At 51.8% G+C, this 21,214-nt stretch overlaps 2 protein-coding genes and 2 non-coding genes across 5 annotated transcripts; 3 read left to right on the forward strand and 1 right to left on the reverse strand.

The window, feature by feature from the left end:
* Positions 1-6: 6 nt before the first annotated feature.
* TMEM106A (transmembrane protein 106A) lies at positions 7-6,809 on the forward strand. 2 transcript variants are annotated; one of them, XM_088788951.1, is made up of 8 exons: positions 7-304; positions 853-1,291; positions 1,806-1,869; positions 3,189-3,342; positions 3,910-4,050; positions 4,156-4,199; positions 4,772-4,825; positions 5,176-6,809. In XM_088788951.1, exons 2-8 carry the CDS (start codon positions 1,084-1,086, stop codon positions 5,294-5,296), a joined length of 786 nt encoding a protein of 261 aa, XP_088645077.1. In that variant the 5' UTR covers positions 7-304; positions 853-1,083; the 3' UTR covers positions 5,297-6,809. The 2 variants fall into 2 exon arrangements, with proteins under 2 accessions (XP_088645077.1, XP_088645078.1); XM_088788952.1 differs by lacking the exon at positions 7-304 and adding an exon at positions 320-753.
* A 2,206-nt stretch (positions 6,810-9,015) lies between these two features.
* Positions 9,016-16,343, reverse strand: CCDC200 (coiled-coil domain containing 200). Its single transcript, XM_074319377.2, has 2 exons — positions 10,600-16,343; positions 9,016-9,542 (listed from the first exon to the last, which is right to left on the reverse strand). Exons 1-2 carry the CDS (start codon positions 10,699-10,701, stop codon positions 9,150-9,152), a joined length of 495 nt encoding a protein of 164 aa, XP_074175478.1. The 5' UTR covers positions 10,702-16,343; the 3' UTR covers positions 9,016-9,149.
* A 384-nt stretch (positions 16,344-16,727) lies between these two features.
* Positions 16,728-16,918, forward strand: LOC141569100 (U2 spliceosomal RNA). The gene has a single exon (XR_012492498.2). It is a non-coding gene; the product is annotated as a U2 spliceosomal RNA (small nuclear RNA).
* A 3,504-nt stretch (positions 16,919-20,422) lies between these two features.
* LOC141569102 (U2 spliceosomal RNA) lies at positions 20,423-20,613 on the forward strand. The gene has a single exon (XR_012492500.2). It is a non-coding gene; the product is annotated as a U2 spliceosomal RNA (small nuclear RNA).
* The last annotated feature ends 601 nt before the right edge of the window (positions 20,614-21,214 follow it).

Genomic DNA, 21,214 nt, shown 5'->3' on the forward strand with positions numbered 1-21,214 from the left:
TGAAATCCCCCTGAATGAAGTTCCACCCTCTTCGTCAGCTCTCACACGCACCCCTACTCCGGATCTCTAGCCGAGACCTGGTAGGGCGGGAAGTAGCTTGGCCCTCCGGGGAGGCTGCTCCCCGCTCCCTGCAGCGCTGCGCATTGGCTCCCCCAGGACTCTGCTGAAGGGGTCCGCCTGCCCTGGCCGGCCCAGCCCGTGGCCCTCGGGCCAGCCTGCCCTACAGACCCTCCTCCCCGTAGATGCACTCCCAGATCTCTGTTCTCGCAGCTGGGAGGAGCCCGGGACCCCAGACCTGAACCAGGTGAGGCTCCCTTTATTTTAGCCCAGGAAGGGCAGAGTGCGCTTCAGCATGCCCACTCATTCTGCCACCTCTCTTGAGTTTTGGGGGAAGAACCTGGATTTAGCTTTGGCCTTTCCTAGTGAAGGACAGACCCGGGCTGGCATTGCTATGCCCCTCCCCCAGGCATTCTTTCCTACCCCACCTCAGGAAGCAATGAGGAAGACGTTTGTGCTGCCTTCCAGGATTATTTTAGGGTTCTTAGCCTCACCTGTGACCAGTGGCGCCTCCTTTCTCTTGTTTCAAAAGAATCCCTGCCGGCCTATTAAAGCCTGCACCTGTTCAGGCTCAGGACTGAAAACTTCAACACCGGGATGGGAGACGTCAGGCATTTCTAGAGACTTCTTCAGAGCCGTCTTGTAGAGGAAGACAACACTGCTGTGCCCTGCCCTATCCGACTGACTCCCGTTAAAGTGAATGCTCAGCTCCTTTCCCAGAAAAAAATAAGTGCTCTGCCATTTACTTACAGAGCTCCCTTGAAGTGAAATAACTTCTGCTTTTCTTTCTTGTAGGCAGATTGCGATGGAAGGAGTTGAAGTACATTGAGCTTCCTGACCTGAGAATTCTGTGTAACTGCTCAGTTTCCCATATCCTGGCTTCCTTAGGCTTGAACTCGCTGAAATTGTGCTGGGACTCCTTGCCAATCTTGAGAACCTAAAACCAGAGCGACATTCAACATCAGTGTTAACAGGCGTAGCATTGAACTTTGTTCTTTTCTCATTAGTGAAAAAGTCCCCTGAAAGATGGGTGAGACGTTCTCCCAGCTGGGCTCTCAGCAGGATGAAAACAAGTCAATCCTGCCCCACGGCCCAGACATTGGCAGCAAGGCTGCCAGCTACTCCAGCAATGGTAGCAGCAAGTCTTTTTTTTCCTGTGCGCCTTGTGAAAGGGCTGCGGCTGCCAGCTTTGTGACTTGTCCCACCTGCCAGGGAAGTAGAGAGATCCCTCGAGGTGAGTGGCTCAAGGCTCTAGAAATAGCCTGAATCCAGGAAGAGCTCTTGGCAGTCACATGGCCCGGGGCCAGGCCCCTCTGAGTCTCCTTGAATGGGGTTGGGTCTCCCAGCTCTTGGTTCCCGTTTCAGGAGGGCCAGGCAGATGCGGATGCCTCCTGCCCGGGTTGTACTCCCCAGCCCAGGGGATTTCCAGCCTCTGTGCTCCCTTAGCAACTGTGTGCCTTAGGGTTCAGGAAGTTACAAATGACTCCTCCAAAACAGTGAGGCTCTGATTTGCTGGTGACTTGCAGAGATTCTTCACATCGTTAATGAAAATCCCACTTCCATTCTAAAGATGGCGAAGCTGAGCTGCCAACTTCAGCACAGCACAGCCACAGCCCAGCGTTCCAGGGGCTGCCCTGGGGCAGAGGCGGCGTGCTTCCCACATAGTCTGTGGATTGGAGGGGTACTTCTGGCAGGAAACCTTTGTCATGGGCACTTCTTGGTCCTCACTCACTTCTTTCTCTCTACAGAGCTAGAGAAGCAGCTGGTGGCCCTCATCCCCTATGGGGACCAGAGGCTGAAGCCCAGGCACACGTAAGCCCCTCTTCCTTCCCATTCCACAGGCTGTCACCCCCAGCTGCTCCTTTGTCTCCCCATTCTGCCTCCCCCCCCCCCAAGTTTTCTCCATTGGTTCTCCCCTAGAGAGCTTGAGACTCACTGGGCTCAGACGTACTAGCCCCGTTTCCGAGGATTTTCCTAGTTTAAGAAATCCGGGGCATAGCTACCTGAGCCACTTGGTGTCCTTCTCTGAGCATGACTGCTTCCAAAAAACATGGCTCCCTTTCTTTAATACATTTTATTGGGGAATATTGGGAGACAGTGTGTTTCTCCAGGGCCCATCAGCTCCAAGTTGTTGTCCTTCAATCCAGTTGTGGAGGGCGCAGCTCACTGGCCCATGTGGGGATCGAACCAGCAACCCTGTTGTTCAGAGCTTGTGCTCTAACCAGCTGAGCCATCCAGCCACCCCGTGGCTCCCTTTCAAAGACAGAGAGGGGCCTCTCAACTCTGCAAGACCTTCCAGGAGGGAGGGAGTGGCCCTTGCTGTAGTTGGTTTGGGGGGAGTTACTTTTCCTAAGAGCTTCTCTTGCTGTGGCTTGTTCTCTTCCCAGTAGAGATGGAAAACCAGCTGCTCCCTCTGTTCAGAAACACTTCAGAACCTCAAAGGCAGCCCTGAGTTTCACTGGGGGGGTGCCCATGACCCTGTTTGTCATCTGAGTCCATTTGACGTGGGTCCCTCTAACTTTCTCCCAAGGTCCTCAGCTTCAGTCTGGGAGCCGCCACCCAGCCTTCCCCACCACTACGCCAGAATCTGAATCTGGCAGTGCCCCTAATGAAATACTTACAAGGTGCTGTCTCTTAATGCCCATCTCAATGTTTCAATTAAATGGACAGATGAGTCCAGTTCTAAATATTAAAATTCAGAACTCTCAAAATTCATGGGGGCTCACTTTTTCCAGTGGTAACAGCTGCATTTGTTTGAGCTTTAGCTATATGCCAGGACCTGGGATTAGTGCTTTTCGTGCATTAGCCCATAACAAATTCTGAAAGGTAGATACAATTATCTCCATTTTACAGACAAGAAAACTGAGGCTTAGGGTTGCTCAGAGTTCCTGGGCCAGTGGATACAGAGAGCTGGGAATGGAAGCCAGGCTACCTGCCACCCAGTCCTGTGCTCCTACCTGCTCTGGATCACATCTGAGTGTAGGCTGGTCCTCCACATCCAGGGGGCTAAATGTACAGTTGGGGTGGGGGGCAGGAGAGAACCTTGTACATGGAGAGGAGTGTCTTTGTCCCGTGCCTGATTTCCTTGGCGTTCAGACGTCTCCCCTCTACCCGGTCCTGCTTTTCCACAGGAAGCTCTCTGTGTTCCTGGCAGTGCTCATCTGCCTGCTGACTTCCTCCCTCAGCATCTTTTTCCTATTTCCCCGGTCCATCGCGGTGCAGCCCGCAGGCCTCAACTTCTCCAGCGTGGTCTTTGACAAGGCTGATATCCATCTCAACATAACGGTGGGTGGGTGCTTGTGCCCCCAGCTCTGACTCCACCTTCCCAACAATACTCCTCTGTAGCCCGTGTCCAGTGTTGTGACCTTGGGCATGGGTAGCCAGGGATCTTATAACACCTAGAGGGTGTCAGAAACCTGGGGAGAAGCAGGGGTGGCCATGAACTCCATAACAGATTGTGTAGGATGGAAACTCTCCACAGCGAGGAGTCAGAATCATGGGCCGAGAAATAAATCACAGGGTGTGAGGGGGGTGGCATGCCTGAGACGCCCTGGGTGGGCAGGGTGAGACTGGATCCTGAGCCAGCATGATGTCTTCGTTAAAGGTGACCCCTCACCATTAAGAGCCCCTACGAGGGGCTCCTGGCTCTGGTCCTCAGCAGCTGAGGCCCATATTGGGGGTGGGGCTCAGTCAGGCAGGGTTTTGGTTTTGGTGTTTTATTAGCTTCAGGTGTAAAAAGCAATGGACTAGACATTTAGTCCCCTCAGGCCGGGGGATTTTGAAACTGACTTCTCCTTTCCAAGGATGGCTGCCCTCACCCTCACCCATTCTTTTCTTTGTCTACATCCCCAGAATGCCTTGAACATCTCCAATAGTAACTACTACCCCATCACCGTGACCCAGCTGACCATTGAGGCCCTGCACCAGTCCCTCGTGGTGGGGCAGGTCTCCAACAGCCTGCTCCTACACGTCGGCCCGTTGGCCAGCGAACAGGTGACTCCCGCTCCCTGGCCAGGCCCGCCCGCAGGTGTAGATGTGTATGGGGTGGGAAGGGGGACGCTGGAGTTGGGGCTGACCCAACGCCCATTTGGTTGACAGATGTTTTACGCAGTAGCCAACAGGATCCAGGATGAAAACACGTAGTGAGTATCCCTTGTTCCCTTCCCCCTCAGCCTCCATCCTGGCAGGAAACCCAGTTTTAATCTCCACCAGATTTCCTGATTGTTTAGCAAACTCTACAGCCAGGATGGGCTGGCACTTATGGCCGAGACGGCAGTGTGCAAGCGTTCGAGGTCCCCAGCCTCTGCCCGCTTGGACCTGGATTGGAATGAAAAACAGACTAGAATTTGGTTAATCCTTAAAATATGTGACCTTGGGCTCTGCAGCCTGAATTGCTGAGAAGGATAAGTGTCTTGTTTTGTGCTGAGGGAGGGGTTGGCATGTGCCTGGGCCAAGCCGGTGAGGATTGGAGGAGTGATACTGCGATGGTGGCCTACTCACCTTAGGCAGACGGAGAGAAAGAGAAGGGGGGGAGTGGGGCCCCTGATGGAAAGAGGCCCAGGGAATGAGGAGGCTGGGACCGCAGGGCTCTTAAGCCTGACAGGCTGCTCAGTGTGAAATGTGTTCCTGTGTTCTCTTTCTCCCTTCCGCCTCCCCCTTCCCTCCTCCTTTCCCCTCCTTCCCCTCTCCCTCTCTCTTTCTCTCTCTCTCTCAGCAAAATCTGCACCTGGCTGAAAATCAAAGTCCACCATGTGCTTTTGTACATCCAGTAAGTATGGCCTGGAGCCCAGGGATCCCCTCCCACTTCTGACTCCAGTCTCTCTTCAGCTCCACCTTGTGGGAGCAGGAGACTCATCCAAGCTGACCCCATGAGTCTGTTTTGGGAATTGCAGGTCCAGCCCCTTCTCTAGGTCCCACCTTGCTTATAAGCTATTAGTATGACAGCCACAGAACTGTCTGGAACACAGGTGGGGCAGCAGTCCCAGGTGCCTTAGCAGAGTAGGGAACAAAAGGAAGTGGGGGTGTGTCTCAGGGAGCCAACCCTCCCCAGACAGCAGAGAGGGGCCAGAGCTTTCCTCTTCCTCCCAGACACAGCAACCAAACCTGATTCCTCTCCAGGGGCACCCTGACCTATACCTACCTGAGCCGTTCCGAGCAGCTGGTCTTCCAGAGCTATGAATATGTGGACTGCCGGGGAAACACGTCAGTGCCCCACTTGCTGGTCCCTCACCTGCCGTGACTTGCCTGCTGTCCCCAAACTTGCCAACCTGGTCTGTATCTCACAACCCCATGTTGCCCAAGGAAGGACGATGGTGACTGCCAGAGGAAAAGCACTGCTTTATCATACTCTCTCATCCATCCTCACAACCTCAGCATGGGAAGCTTTCTGTGGAAACACTCACGCACACACACACACACACACACACACACGCATACGCATACGCATACACACACACACCCTCACCCTCTGATTTCCACAGGAACAGAAGCCTGGTTCTTCTAGCGGCGGGTACCAGGTTTTCCCCTTGGTCTATCTTGAGGAAAGTCTGACCTGACCTCGGAAAGTCTGACCTCGGAGCTACCTGACAGTGGCCCCTGCCCATTCTGTTCTGAGCACCTTGGGTGCCCAGCTCCTCAGGGCTGTCCTTCCCGGAGAAAAGCTTTAATTATCAGGCTTTAAAAACACGAATCCTTTTCAAGTTCTCCACGCAGCAATGGGAAAGCGACTTGGGGAACATCCGGTGATGTCTCCAGGGCCCTTTAGGGTACATAGATGCTCTCCTGTGCTTCCCTGCTTTGCTCGTGTGACAAGGTCATGGTGATGGGCTGGTGCTCCCCAGGTAACTTGTCCCCCCGCCTGTCTGACACCAGGATGGCCAAGGCTCTCTGGCTCTGCACCCGTCCTGGTTAAAGACTGGTTCCTAGGAAGACAGAGCTGTTCTCCAGCTCAGGCTTCTCTCCATAAAACACTTTTATGATTCTCTTCACAGCAGAAGCCAAAGTAGTAGGAATGGGGAGGGAGGCACCTGGCACCCCTGGGGCCTATGCAGGAAAAACGGACAAAACCAGAGTCATTTTGAAGGGTATTTATTAAAGGAGAGCTTCCGGCTGGTGGTGAACCCACACCCTTGCCCATGTGAGTGGACCCAGGCAGGTCCAACAGAGGGCCCAGCTGCTCCCCCGGAAAGCCTGCAGAGGTGAAGCTGTCGGTATCCAGCCAAACTGCTGGGCTCTGCTGCACCAGGGCCCACCCTCTGCTCCCAGAGGCCTCTGCTTTCCTTCGGACACTGACAGTACAGAGTAGCACATCGGTAGGGGCTGGTCTTGACTCTCTCCTCTTTGTTGTCACTCAGATGAAGCTAAGGCCCAGGTAGTCCAGATCCCACTGGGCTCCAGGGGGAGGCGGTTTGTGTTTAGCCGAGCAGGAATGGTATTTGCCCACTAAAGGTGGCTAAGGTTTTTATCACTCAAGCAGGCAGAGAGAGAAGCTTAGGTGGTGAAGAAAGCTGAACTTGAAGTAGGATGGATGGATGGAGGGGAAAGTGGTGACAGAACCTGGTGACTAGCTGGCTGGGGGAACAAGAGTGAGGGTGTGCTGTCTCCACGCTTTCGTGTCTGGGTAATGGGTCAAGGGGGTGCCGGCAAGAGCACAGAAGTAAGTCCAGGAAAGCCAGGCTCAAGCTTCTGCTGTGCCTAGGTCACCAAATGTAAAGAATTTATATTGTATTCAATAAACTATACTTAACAATGTTAAAAAAAAACCAAAGTCTCCTGTGAGTGGGAAGGGAGCTGGTGGACATGTGCCATCTCACAGCCTGTTTCTTAATGTCCGAGGGGGCGTCAAGTTCTCTTAGGCCCTGAGCCCCTTGTTAACATAGCTTGCCTTTCTGGCTTCCGAGGGATGGCTCCTAAGAAGCTTGTTCTCTCTCTTTCTCTCATTGTATGTCTCTGAGGTCCCTTCCAACTTGAATATTCCTGTTCTGTGCCCCCCCCCCCATACTTCCTTCGGAGGCTCCCCTCCAGAAACACTGCACTGAGGGGCTCCTTCAGTGTGACCCTGTGTGATCCAGTCCCAGGTGAAAGAGGGGCCTGGGCTGGGGGACCCTGGTTTCAGCTTCAGGAAGTGAGGGGCATGCCGGGGCTTATGCCTGGTGCCTCTTGGCTGTCTCTGCCTCATGGAAAGGCTAAGACCCAGGAAGGAAGAAGCCTGTGGATTTTTGTTGGCCAGTCCGCCTCCCCTTCCCAGGGTCAGGTGTCCTGTGCCTGAAGCTCTATATCCCCTTTACTTCAAGCTCTTTCTCTCCATTCCTGCCTCCCATCATCCATTCAATAGCTGAGTGCCTACTGTAGGCCGGGCATTACACTGGACTTGGGGGTTCCCTGCCTGCCGCAGGCCTGCTCTGGTGGGAGGCAACCTCTTCTTCCCCAATTGTATCACAGTAAGCATCTGTTAGGAGCTAGGTGTCATGGCTCTTGGGAGAATCATAAACCTGAATCCCCCGACAGAACCATCATTGCTAAAAAATGTGCCAGTAGTGGAGCTATAGACTTGGGGCTCCAAGGCCAAGTCCTTCCATTGGCTTTGCCTAGGGAAGCATGGAATTGCCTTCCACTTTGTTCTCCCACCCTCATCATCCCCTTCTTGGCTCTTCCTGCCCCTTTTCCCTCATCTCAGTCTCACAGAGCTGACCAGTCGCAATTCTTTCCAGGAAGGAATCACATTTTATTCCCGGCTAGCCTCCTAGAATGGAACAGGAGGGGATGGCTTTTAGATGGAGATGTTGCTGGGTGGTTTGAAGGTGGAGCTGCTCGTCTGTTTTTACTGATGGCCAGTGGGGTCTTGGGGTCTATCTCTGGATCACCACTGCTGTATGTAATTCATTGACTAAGAAGAGGGAAAGACAAGAGGCAAAATGTGTTAGTTTCTGCGCTTGCTGGTTTCAGAACATTGTATTAAGCCTTTTGAGGCCAGAGGACTCAAAGTGAAATGTAACAGCCACCGGTCCTCATCCTGAAAGGACTAGAAATGAGCCAGGCTCTAAGCTAAGTTCTTTTGATGCCTTCTCTTGTAATTGCCACAAGCTGTCTCATGACATCTCTATTAAGGACATGGTATTATTCTCATTTTGTGGATGGAGCAGCTGAAGCTCAGAGATTAAATCACACTACCAGGGACTGGTGATCCCGACTGAGACCAACAGCCTCTGACTTCAGGTCTTGCCTTCCTCCTGCTCCAGCTGCCTCTACCTCAGCACCTAAAACAGCCCCTTTATTTTGCTTCTCTGGCACCCATCCTATCTTTCCAAGTAGATTGTCAGCCCCTCCACTCATGCTTAATGCTGATGAGCAACAGGCCTTACTTAGACATTTTTAGGGGGTAAAGAACAGAGGAATAGGCCGTCCAGAAGTGTCTCTGAAATAATTGCAGCCCTTCCCCCCACTCCTGCCAAGGATGGCTCTCTAGATTCCACACGTACTCACACACATGCGCACCCTCAGACAGGCAGCCAGTCTGTCTGCCTTTCACACTGTCTCACCGTGAATCGCAGGTACTTGGTGTATTTATCTGGGCTACACTGGTCTGATTTCCTGAAACCTGATGGTGAAACAAAGCACATGTTACTTACTCATCTGGCCAGTTCTGAGACTGGAACATGGCAGAGCTGGACTCTACTATGTGACTGGGGGAGGTGGCAGCCCCTACCTGGGGCAAGGCATAGACTGAACCCATCCTGAAAGTTCTCAACTAGGAAGCCACGCTGTGACACCCTGTTCCAGGCCTCCCAGGGCTCGGTATATCTGTCGCTAAGCCTACAACTCATATCCCACCCTCTTGGCTACCCTCAGCCCATCTGTCACCCTCGCCCTGGAAGAAGGGCTGACAACTTCTTAGCCACCCTCTGCAGACGTTGGCAGCCTTCTTTGCAGCCCTAGGTTGGTGCAAACACTCTCAGAGGGATTGGGATGTAAAGGCCAAGTAAAGGCCAAAGGTGCTGGGGAGAGTCAGAAGGTGGACTGACAGATGTGGATTCTGGACTGTCTGGCTAGGATGGGAGCAAGGGTCTCTCGAGCACCTCCCCTTCCCAGGCCCCTCACTTACTAGGGTATTGAGGGATTGTGGGCCCTCCTTGGAATTTGCTGTTAAAGCAGTTGAATCGCCCTGCAGCTTGATGGGTCCCTATTGAGCCAAGCTGGGGACCAGGTTTTTGGGAATCTTGGAGATTGTGCTTGGTGGTGTACTGAGTAAGAGGATCTTGGGCATTTTGTTGCCTTGGCTGAGGTGGTGGCTGTGGTAGCAGCGGTGGGGGCTGTGGCTGCGCCTGCGCTAGCAGCTGCTCCAGCAGCTTCTTCCTCTGGGACGACTGTGGTTGTGCGGGTTGGGGCTGTGATTGCACCAGTGATGGCTGTGGCACCTGCTGGGACTCCTGGGATGGCTGGGTTTTTTTCTCTGATTGGCATTCCTCCTCTTGGAGTTTCTTCAGTTCCTGGCAAGAAGCCCCCGGCAAGTGACATCCTTTTCCCTCCCACCCAGTCACCCATCTGCCAGACACCTCGGGGAGCAATCCAAAGGAATCTAGAGGTGGACGTGGCCAGAGGGTCTCTGTTTCCTGGAGTCGGAGCCTGAGGCTAGAACGTGAGCTATTTCCCTTCACCTACCACAACACCTAGTGTCCCCTGGCACAGCCCCTGCCTGGGAAACCGCAGTCTCTGAGCACCTACCTCCTAGCGTGGGAGCTGTGCCCTGAAACAGTTTGCAGTACAGGAGGATAAAGAACAGTTTCTTGCAAGCGCTTTGAAACAGCGCTGTCCAATAGAAATATAATGCGTGCCACATGTAATTTTAAATTTTCTAGTAGCCACATAAAAAGTAAGCAGAATCAGGTGAAACTTATTTTAATAATATATTTTATTTAACCCAATACATACAAAACATGTAATCAATATGAAACAATACATAATTTATTCTTTGTATTTGTCCTAAGTCTTCAGAACCCAGCATGCATTTCACATTTACCAGCACATCTTATTTTGGACACTATATTTTCATCAAAAACAATTAATTTAGATTTAGATGTCATAAAATTTACAGTTGGAAAAGTGGATTCACATATCAAAGTTGCTCCAGACATAAAGTTTTCCAATATGTACATTGAGTATTTGTTTTAACATTTATAGTGAAATGAATTAAGTGTATATAAAATTTTAAACTCAGTTCCTCAGTCTCATTGGCCACATTTCAAGGGCTCGTTAGCACAGTGGCTGGTGGCCACCCTATTGGACAGCACAGCTTTAAAACCTCCCAGGCCTGAGCCCCCTGCATCCCCCACTAGGCCTCAGTACAACAGCAAAGTGGAGTCACCCCGCCCCACAAACACCCATAGACGGAGTCCATCCAAGAAAACATTAAACGACCTTGCTTCCCGCCTACCCCCGGCAAAACAACATTCACCAGATAAGACAGCTTCCTAGGGGTCTATCTTCCTTCCCCATTCCCTTCCTGCCCCTGGAAGGACCCTGATGAACCTGGCCCCTCTCATGCACCTGCTGTTGCTGTTGCTGCTGCTCTTGCTGGGCCATCAGCCACCTCCTCCGGTCCAAAGCCATCTGCTTGCGGCGGGCCTCCCAGTGGTAAGCACTGCCCATGACGGTGGGGGTGGTAGAAGGTCCCAGGCAGGGGCTGAGACAGGGAGAGCCCAGAACGCTGCCACCACCCCCACCACTTCTGTCACCTCTCAACCCAACCCCACTGCCTGTCACCAGAACCACCTCACAATGTGGCCACTACCAAGGCAACTGGGCAGGACCCCCTGCCTTGGGGAGGAGGGTGGTGTTCTTCCCAAGCCTCCTAGGGAACATCTGTAATGCACCTTTCTCTCCAGAGCCCTGAGCAGGTAGAAAACACCTTCCCACCCTAGCTCTGACTCTCAGTGGGCCCCAGGGACAATTCTGAAACCAGTTGGCTTTTTTCTCTGGATTTTTCCCTCCATCCTTCCCAGGATTCCAGCATCCTGATCTGATCCTCTGCTGACCCCCCACCCCCAAAGTTCTCTGGAGTTACCTTGCCCTCAGTCCTCCATCTCCTCCCCCTGTGCGGTGTCAGGAGGAAAGAAAAATACAAAATCCAGGTAACTCTCACAGGCCTGAGCCCTGTGAAGACAAGGTGGCTGACTGGAAAGTGACCTAGTCCCGGGATCTATAATGCAGGGCACAGCCCAGCGTCTGCCTCTTCCTCTGACCCAGCAGATCCTACCTCACCTCTCCGGGCTTCACTTTCCTTGCCTGTAGAACCAGCCTTTAGAGGGCTGATATCAGGACCAATTGGATTAATGGATGAGAAATGTACTTGATGAAGTATCAAGTTATGGAGCTACAGGTTGGTATTCCTTATTTTCGTACCCAACTTGCATCCCCAATAAGTGGAGTGGCCAGGGGAGGGGATCATTTCCTGCTGCCCAGGAAACTGCCGGAGGCAGGGTCTGTGTAGGCTATGGACATACCTCCTACACACACACTCCTTTACCCACAGATATAAATCTTTCTGGAAGCATCAGAGCCCGAGTCCAGCTTCAGGGCTGTGGGCAGGGGAAGGGTATACGTGAAAAAGGGGCTCCATACCCAGCGGCAGCCTCAAACACTGTGGTGGTGGAGGGAGGGTGCCCTTGAACCAGAGAACAGGTGCCTAGAGAGCCTGTCAATTCAGGTAGCCAATGTAGTGGGTCAGCTTGGGCTTTGAAGTTAAAGACTCAGACTCAGGTTCAATCCTGATTGGGGCAACTGAGGCAGGTCACTCAGTGTCTCTGAGCCTTTTCTGTGAGGGTTTTGGAAGGCCCATAGAACGCATGGGAGGCCTGCCCTCACAGTGGGCACTCGGCTATGGCCAGCTAGTCGGGATGCCCCAGCTCTGCTGAGGGGCCGGTGGGGCACTGAGTCTTGCTGGATCTCTTTCCTCCTTTGCTTATTCCTTCTCCTCCTCCTAGCACCCAGGAAGGTCATCAGCAACAATAGATAACAAGGGTTTCCAGATGCAAAAGATGAAACTGAATCGTCACTGGACATTTATCCTCCTATAAACTAATGCCAAAAATATTTAGATGGAAAACGATAATAAGAGGAAGAGAAAGGCACTGGACTTCCCAATAATTAAATGTGCAAAGAAGGAAGTGGGTTCTTGCTTGTATCTCTTCCTCTCTCACTTTCCTCCTACCCTAGAAAGAACAGGGATCAAATGGAGAGATGCTCAGGGTGGGAGAGGTGGACTGGGCTGAATTTAGGGAAATGTTCCCAATCCTCTGAGCCAGTCCTCGTGACAGAAGAGGGGTTTCCAAGGTGAATCAGCCAAGCCCTTCTCATCTCCCTTTCTGAGCCCCTCTCCTGCCTCCCCTGTGCAAACTACCTCTCCCAACCCCACCTCTGACCTCAGACTTCCTTCCCTCCAAGTCCAGGATTCTATTCCACATCCCACTCTACGCCTTCCAGTCTGGATTTTAACTGATAGTGGCCCTCAGGGAATTTCCCATGCCATCACCTGATTGTAGCCACCTGCATTTTTAAAGAAAGCTTGTTATTATTCAAGACCCAGAATCTTTTGTTGTGGAAGGAACAAAGTACAGTTAGAAGCAATGGGCCAGGTAAGTCCTGTGAAATACCAGCTGCATTATTTACTAGGTGTGCAAATGTGGTCTAGTTCCTCTGTCTCTCTGATCAGTTTCCTCACCTGCAAAGTAGGGTAATAATATCTCTATCCTGGAGGTGTTGTGATGATCAAAGGAAATAATCCATTTCCATATAAACAGCGTTGCCATATAAACAGCAGTCCTTTCTCTTGGCATCAAATGTAAGATGCATCCTGGTTTCTGAGATGTAAAGATATGAAAAAGATGTGTGTCTTTGGAATAGATGAAATCGGGCACCATCATAAAGTATGATCACCTGATGGCTCTCTACAGGAAGCCTGGGCTCTACGCCTCTGTCTGTCCGACACCTGGAGGACCTTGAAATTTCCATCTGGACCCTTTCCTTGCCCGCCAGGTAAGCACGTGATGGATGACTTCCGGGCTGCGGGGAGGCTCTGAGAGGTAGTGACTGCCTTTGCTGCTCCCTGCTGGCCCCTGCTGGCCCTGCCTCTGCTGAGAGCATGACACAGCACCCCTAGAGGTGGTGAAGTGCAGGTAAAGGAGTGGGGTGGCTCCCAACACCGTTGCGATCTTAAATGCTGGGCCAGGCTCCCCACATTGCGCCCTCAGCAGCCAGGTTTCCAGCTTCTTCAATGAGCCCACCACACACCCGAGTCTGTCTCTGGAAGGTTTGGTTAGCTCAAATCTCCTTTCTGAAGCTGTTTTCTCATCTGTTAAATGGGAATCATAAACCCTGACCTGCTTTCCTCACAAAGTGGATGAGACTAAAGATCCACCCACAATAAAGGTGTGAAACCGCCAGCCAAGATCAAGGGGCCCTTAATAAGGTGGGAGGAAGAAGAGGAAGAAAGCTGAGGACTTTGGGAAGTCAGCCTCGGTTTCTACAGATGTAAAATAGGGTAAGTAACAACTTTTGATGGGGATTGTTGAAAGAAAATGTGGAGATTTGCTGGCATACAGTGGGCGTTCAATAATGGCAAGTGTTTAAGCCCAGTTCTTGGTTGACTCTAATATTATGGATCCAGTCTAGCTGGCCCTGAAGCTTGCTCTCTAGCACAGAAACTCTTATGTTTTAGTCCCAGGATCGTGAGCACGTTGGGACTGAGGAGAGTGAGGGCAAGCATTCCGCTGGTGCAAACATACCCCTTTGCCTCCCATCATATGTAACTCTTGGGGAATCATAGGAGTACATCCTTGTTCTCAGGCTTGGAGTTACACTGCCTGTTAAAGAAATACAGTGTAACAGCCCCAAACCTCTGTTTAAAAATCAATTATTTGCTGACATCTCGAGAAACATTAAAGGGAAGCCAATTAATAAGCCTTGGCAACCCAGTGTCTCTATGCTTTTTTTGTCACCCCATCCAGAGCTCTCCACCCATCCCATATTTCTTGGAGCCTCCTAGTTACAACTCAAAAATGAAAAACAAAAATTTAGCTCAAAAACAAACATTGAACCCCAAAAGGGTGACATGACAATGTCTGGGGGGCAATGGCGAGGGAGGAGGAACAACCAAATTAGAGAGAGGCAGAGAGGTGAAGCAGGGGGAGAGCCAGGCCGGGGCTCTGAAGGGAACCCATAGGATGACTGGCCAGTCATCCAAGCCGAGGGGCTTTCACAACAGGGGCCAAACGCCAGTGCCCTTACCTGTTTGGTTCAGTCTCTTTTTTTGTTGGAGAGGAGGTTTCCCTGCCAAGTCACCAGTGTTGCCTCGCATACATTGATTGAAAAGGGCATAGAGCTTCGAATAGTGGTTCTCAAATTCGCCAGCACCTCCGAATCACCCGCAGGACTGGGTAAAACACTGATTGCTGGACCCCACTTCCAGCAGTCACTGGTGGCAGAGAACGTGCATTTATAACAAGTTCTCAGGTGACACCGATGCCGCTGGCCCGGGGACTACACTCAGAGGAGCACTGGCTGGGAAGATGAGTTCCAATCCTGACTGTAACATCTCCCAGTGAGCCCTTGGGCACATTACTTATCTTTCCCAGCCTCAACCTCTTCACCTGTAAAATCGGATGATAATACTTCTCTAATAGGGTTACTGTGAGAAACAAATAGGGTAACAGAAGTGAAGTACGCAGCAGAGGGCTGGGCATATACAAGTCCTCTACGCCTGGTAGTTTTTATGATGATGATATTAGTTTCTCTCAACCTGTCACTCGGGGACTCTAGTCCCGCTCCCCGCACCAGAACGCAGGATACGGTGAGGCCAAAAAGGAACACCAACGGAGCCACAGATAGGGGAGTCATACCACCACATTCCCGCTGGCGGCTGGGTTGGAGACACAGGAAGCGGGAGCCACACGATCCGCAATCGGCCGCCCGCTTCTCCGCCAACCAACCCACTTGCTAGCTGCAATCCGCTGTCCGCTTCTCTGCCGACCAACCAACCCCTTCCTTTGCTAACTGGTTCCAGCTGACTGCCATCTAATAACCGAGCCAGCACCTCTCCACGTGAGGCGGAGAGCCTGGAAACTGCTCTCTGGGACTCTCCCCACACAACCGATCACAAAAAAGACATCCGCCCAGGAAGCCAGTTTAACGTGGAATATCTTCCTCCGACAATATGCAAAGTGTCACGTACAAGTTGACCACCCACGCGCCATTTCTTTTCCGAAGATTCCTTCTCAGTCTTAAAGGTGCACACGAATCCCCTGTGGACCTCACAAAACGCAGATTCTAGGTCAGTAGGTGTCACGGACTGAATCGTGTTCCCCCACCCGAAAGTTCTGCAGCCCGCGGGGTGCTGAGGATTACAAGGAGTGTGTGGGTCCGGGGACGAGGGATGGGAAAACGGTATCTCAGCGTAGCTATTGCTTAATCTTATAGGTCGGCTTAAGATGGATTTGAGACACCATTAGGTCTCCCATCTTCTCAGTTGGCGCCTTCTCCGTCAATAAACCTTTTCCTGACTCCAAACTCTGACGTTTTGAGTTTTGGCCTTGGGAAGCGTGGGACCTTGGTCCGGTAAGAAGCTCTCATGTCTGGTGTCCTGCCACCCTTGGCCAGATCTTGCCCCCCACCCCCGCCACGTATGGAGTTCCAGCCGGTGGCCTCCTAACTGCTGCTTCTCTGAATCAGTCTGACCTGGGCCTCGTTTATTCACTCAAACGTTTACTGAGCGCCTACGGCGTGCAGGGCACTGGGTTCCTGTGGCGATCAGGAGGTAAGCACTGAGGAGGTGACGGCCCTCAATGATCTCCGATTTCGGTGCGGGGAGATAAAGGATTGCCCCACCGGGTGGTGAGTGGTGGACTGGAAATGAATCACCGGGTGGGATGAAACACATAGGTGAGGAAGAGGCGAAGGGAAACCGCATCGCAGGCGGAGGGAGCTTGACGCGCGGAGCCCAGGATTTGGTTCACTCACAGAAGAAGCGCCCAGAGACGCGGATGCCGGAATCTCAGAGAACCCCTTCGGCTGCCCTGCCCGGGCCTCCCCGTGTGACGCGCCTCCTCCCCCTTCCCCACCGGCTGCCAACAGCCCGGGTCCAGAGCTGGCGCTCCCCTGACTCAGCATGAACCCCTCTTCGGACACATAAGAGGCTCGTCTTTCTGGGCGTTTCTAGTGACTGCGTCTCGGCCCCTTCCTACAAGACGCTTGGGCCGCCGAGCCCGAATCCCCTTCGGTTCTGTCCTTTCTCTCCGTTTGCACAAAAGAGGAGCTCGACCGTCCCGCCCCCCCCCCGCCCCCCCAGCCCCCCCAGCCCGGGGTTCCACTGTCGTCCGGAGGGGGCAGTCCGCCCGCCGTAGCCACGCCTCCTCGGGCGGGAAAGGGCGGGCTATGCAAACAAGAAATGGCGTTTCGCCCGAGAACGACGGGTGCAACGACAGACATACAATTTCTCTCTTAAGATACAGAGAATAAAACCAAACCAGATCGGTACCGGGGCCTACTGCTCAGTGGCTCCCATAGTACAGTACTTCCAAAGAAGCAAAGGAAGTGAGACCTCGACTGCCGGTGACCTGGCTCACCGTAGGTAGAATGTGCGCGACAGGAGGAGGGAGACGGGCGAGGGACAAGTGACAGGCATCGCTTCTCGGCCTTTTGGCTAAGATCAAGTGTAGTATCTGTTCTTATCAGTTTAATATCTGATACGTCCTCTATCCGAGGACAACATATTAAATGGATTTTTGGAGCTGGGAGATGGAATAGGAGCTTGCTCCGTCCACTCCGCGCATCGACTCGGTATTGCAGTACTTCCGGGAACGGTGCACCCCTTTTGGGGGAGATGATTGAGGTTTGCAATGGAAGAGTAATTTTTTATAGCGTGGGGTTTCGCCTTTACTGGCCGCGTGGTGTCGCTAGGTTTCTGTACAGAGCGCACATTGGGATAAGTTTTTCCAAGGCTTCATTAAAGACTGTAAAAGTGTGGCAACAATGTGTGCCGTCACTAATGCGTGCCTGGCGGGTTATCCCACACCGGAACGTCTAAAAAACTGACCGAGAAGATCTCAGCCCCGTCAACACCTTTTTCTTTTTTTTTTTTTTTTTGTCATTTTTTTTACAGATTTTATTGGGGAAGGGGAATAGGACTTTATTGGGGAGTACTGTGTACTTCCAGGCCTTTTTTTCCAAGTCAAGTTGTCCTTTCAATCTCAGTTGTGGAGGGTGTTGTTCAGCTTCAAGTTGTTGTTCTTTCAGTCTTAGTTGTTGTGGAGGGCACAGCTCAGCTCCAGGTCCAGTTGCCAGTTGCTAGTTCCAGGGGGCACAGCCCACCATCCCTTGCGGGAGTGGGAGTTAGGAGCTAACCGCCTGAGCCACTGGGCCGGCCCCCCTGTCAACACTTTCTTGACTTCTCAATTGGAGCTTATCCATTCGAGACCCTCCTGGAGCACTGATCACACTCTCCTGGTCAGGGCAGCCTTCATCGTTCCTGCCCTCAAGGGGCCTCCAACCCAGGATCGCCAGAATACCTGGCGGGGACAAGGAGGTTGCCAGTGAGAGATGAACAAACCGTTGGGGTGTTCAGACTATAGCAATCCCCTTCTAAGAGAAACCAAATTAGCAGAAGATGGCCTGGTACACACAGATCTGAACAGTGATCATGGGATGGGGAAGCCTGAAGAGTCATGTCAGGTACAGGCTAAGCACGTTCTATGTTGTTTCTCATTCAGTCATTCAACAAATATTTTATCAAGTGTCACGTACGTGCCCGTGCCGAGCACTGTCCTAGGTGCTCAGGATAGAGCAGCAAACAAAATCTCGACCCTCAAGGTGAGAAGCAAACAAGCCACTAAATGTATATTTGTGAATATACCTATGTGTCTGTGTGTATCTGTCTAATATCTCTAGATCCGTCTGTGTGTATATGTCTATATCTATATGTCTCTATCTATGCCACATGATGATTATGGGTGTCCATAATGACTTGGCAGCCACCGGAAAAATAAAGCCAGGTAAAGTGCGATGTGAAGCGAGCGGGAGAGTGCCTGGCATGGGGAGGGGAAGATTTTCCACCACACTATAAAATGAATATTGTCTGTTTTCTCTAGAGTGTACTTATTAAGGGATGCCTGTATGCTTTGGCATTTCCATGTGTAGCTTCACAAGGACCCTAATCAAAGAGGTGTCAGTTATCATCATCCCTATTCTACAGTTTAAAAATCCTGAGGTCCCACCTGGTTAACAGGCGGCTTCAATTCAAATCCTGACCTTGCATCATATTAGCTGTCTGACCTTAGGCAAATTGCTTAGCGTCTCTGACCTCAGTCTATAACATTGCTGTCCACTAGAAATACGTGTCGCGTATGTAGTTTTTAATTTTGTAGTAGCCACATTAAAACAAAACACAACAACAACAACAAAAACCCAGAAACCGGTGAAACTAGGTTTTATAATTTAACTCTATCCAAAATATTGCTTCAGTGTGCAATCAATATAAAATTATTAAGATATTTTACATTTTTTACTACTAAGTCTTGAAAATCTCATGTGTATTTTACACTTACGGCCCCTCTCAGTCAGGATTAACGCCGTTTCCAGGACTCAATAGCTACATGTGGCTGTTGGCTGGGACAGCGTAGGTCTGTAGAATGGGGATGATAACATGGTGGGGATTAGAGTGGAGTGAAATGAGTGAGGCACTTGCCTTGGGCAAAAACAGTTAAGGGGGCACCAAAAAACCCAGTAATCACGATAAGATAAATTGTATTAAAATAATATTTATCTTGATCACTGAAGAGTTTTTAGGGGGACACTCCACTAACCAACCGCCCCCCCCAGGCGAGTACCTCACTGGCTTCACCCTAGTCTTGGCCCTAGAATGATGACGAGGAGGAGGAGGAGGAGGAGATGAAGACTGTCTACCTCATAGGCCTGTCGAGTGAGTTAAATGAGATAATACATGTGCAGCGCTCAGCCCAAGGGCTGGCACTGAAAAGGGCTCAGGCAACACCTACGCTCAGGCTTTCTGTGTTGTAGGGTGAAATGACCGATTTCACTTACACTCATGACACCTTCTAGCTTTTCTGAGTTCAAATGAGAGAAATACAAACTCCCCAACTACACTGAAGTTCTGTCAGGAATGAGGATGGGAGAGGGAAATGCTGACTGGGCAGCCGGCAGGCAGTCTGCCCCAGAGGGAAATTTGTGTGGGGGTGGGGTGGGGTGGGGGAGTGCTTAACGCACTGAGTGGCCTTGATGCTCAGAGCATCCCCAGCAGTCACCTCTCCTCTCTGGTGTTCTGCCAGATCTCCCCCTGGCCAGATTCTCCCCCGTCACCCCTGGTTCCGGGCCCGTAGCCTCCTAACTGCTGCTTCTGAATCAGTCTGACCTGGGTATCGTTTATTCACTCAAAGTAGGCTCTTTCTGAGCGCCTACTACATGCGGGGCACTGGGCTCGTGCTGGGATCCAGACTCCAGACATAAGCACTGAGGAGGTGACGGCCCTCAATGATCTCCGATTTCGGTGCGGGGAGATAAAGGATTGCCCCACCGGGTGGTGAGTGGTGGACTGGAAATGAATCACCGGGTGGGATGAAACACATAGGTGAGGAAGAGGCGAAGGGAAACCGCATCGCAGGCGGAGGGAGCTTGACGCGCGGAGCCCAGGATTTGGTTCACTCACAGAAGAAGCGCCCAGAGACGCGGATGCCGGAATCTCAGAGAACCCCTTCGGCTGCCCTGCCCGGGCCTCCCCGTGTGACGCGCCTCCTCCCCCTTCCCCACCGGCTGCCATCAGCCCGGGTCCAGAGCTGGCGCTCCCCTGACTCAGCATGAACCCCTCTTCGGACACATAAGAGGCTCGTCTTTCTGGGCGTTTCTAGTGACTGCGTCTCGGCCCCTTCCTACAGGCCGCTCGAGCCGCCGAGCCCGAATCCCCTTCGGTTCTGTCCTTTCTCTCCGTTTGCACAAAAGAGGAGCTCGACACCCCCCCACCCCCAGCCCGGGGTTCCACGGTAGGCGCGCGGAGGCCGTCCCGAGGGGGCAGTCCGCCCGCCGTAGCCACGCCTCCTCGGGCGGGAAAGGGCGGGCTATGCAAACAAGAAATGGCGTTTTCGCCCGAGAACGACGGGTGCAACGACAGACATACAATTTCTCTCTTAAGATACAGAGAATAAAACCAAACCAGATCGGTACCGGGGCCTACTGCTCAGTGGCTCCCATAGTACAGTACTTCCAAAGAAGCAAAGGAAGTGAGACCTCGACTGCCGGTGACCTGGCTCACCGTAGGTAGAATGTGCGCGACAGGAGGAGGGAGACGGGCGAGGGACAAGGGACAGGCATCGCTTCTCGGCCTTTTGGCTAAGATCAAGTGTAGTATCTGTTCTTATCAGTTTAATATCTGATACGTCCTCTATCCGAGGACAATATATTAAATGGATTTTTGGAGCTGGGAGATGGAATAGGAGCTTGCTCCGTCCACTCCGCGCATCGACTCGGTATTGCAGTACTTCCGAGAACGGTGCACCCCTCTTGGGGGGAATAACTGAGGTTACAACGAAAGATACAAGCTTTTTCCTTTCGCTGCGTGTGTATCTGTGCTATTCCTTAGTATAGCTTTGATTCTGTTCTGCCAGAACTTCCTGAATTCTTTTCTGCGTCCTAAACAGGTGGTTTCCTACTTTCATATCATCTTTGTTCGCGACGATGGGGTAAAGGCAGCGTGCGTTAGCGGGTGTTTTCAGCGTTTTAGTCAGCTTAACAGAGCTTTCCACGGTCTGAGTTTATAATCTGTAGCAGGTTTTAATAGCGTTCAGAGAGTAAGTTGTTCGACAGAAGATAGACCGCCAGCCCTGGAAACCTTGCTCATAACTCAGCTCCTCAAATTTCTATCGTCAGTCACTAGGTTAAACCTATGAGATGGGGGGAAAAAATATGGTAGTGACTGGTAGAAGAACCCAGCCATCAGGAAGAGTTCACGGGAACCTATCTCATGCCCTTTTATCATTCCCTGCAGTCACCACAGAAAGATCAAAGTGTCATTTCTGCATGCCTTATATCCCCATAAGATTCTACACATCACCCTTTTCGGTCTTTTAGATCATTTCTCCCCAACTCCGGAAAACCTGTCCAT

This window comes from Rhinolophus sinicus, chromosome 12 (assembly GCF_057876585.1).
Source record: "Rhinolophus sinicus isolate RSI-liver-muscle chromosome 12, RSI-T2T, whole genome shotgun sequence".
Lineage (NCBI taxonomy): Eukaryota > Metazoa > Chordata > Mammalia > Chiroptera > Rhinolophidae > Rhinolophus > Rhinolophus sinicus.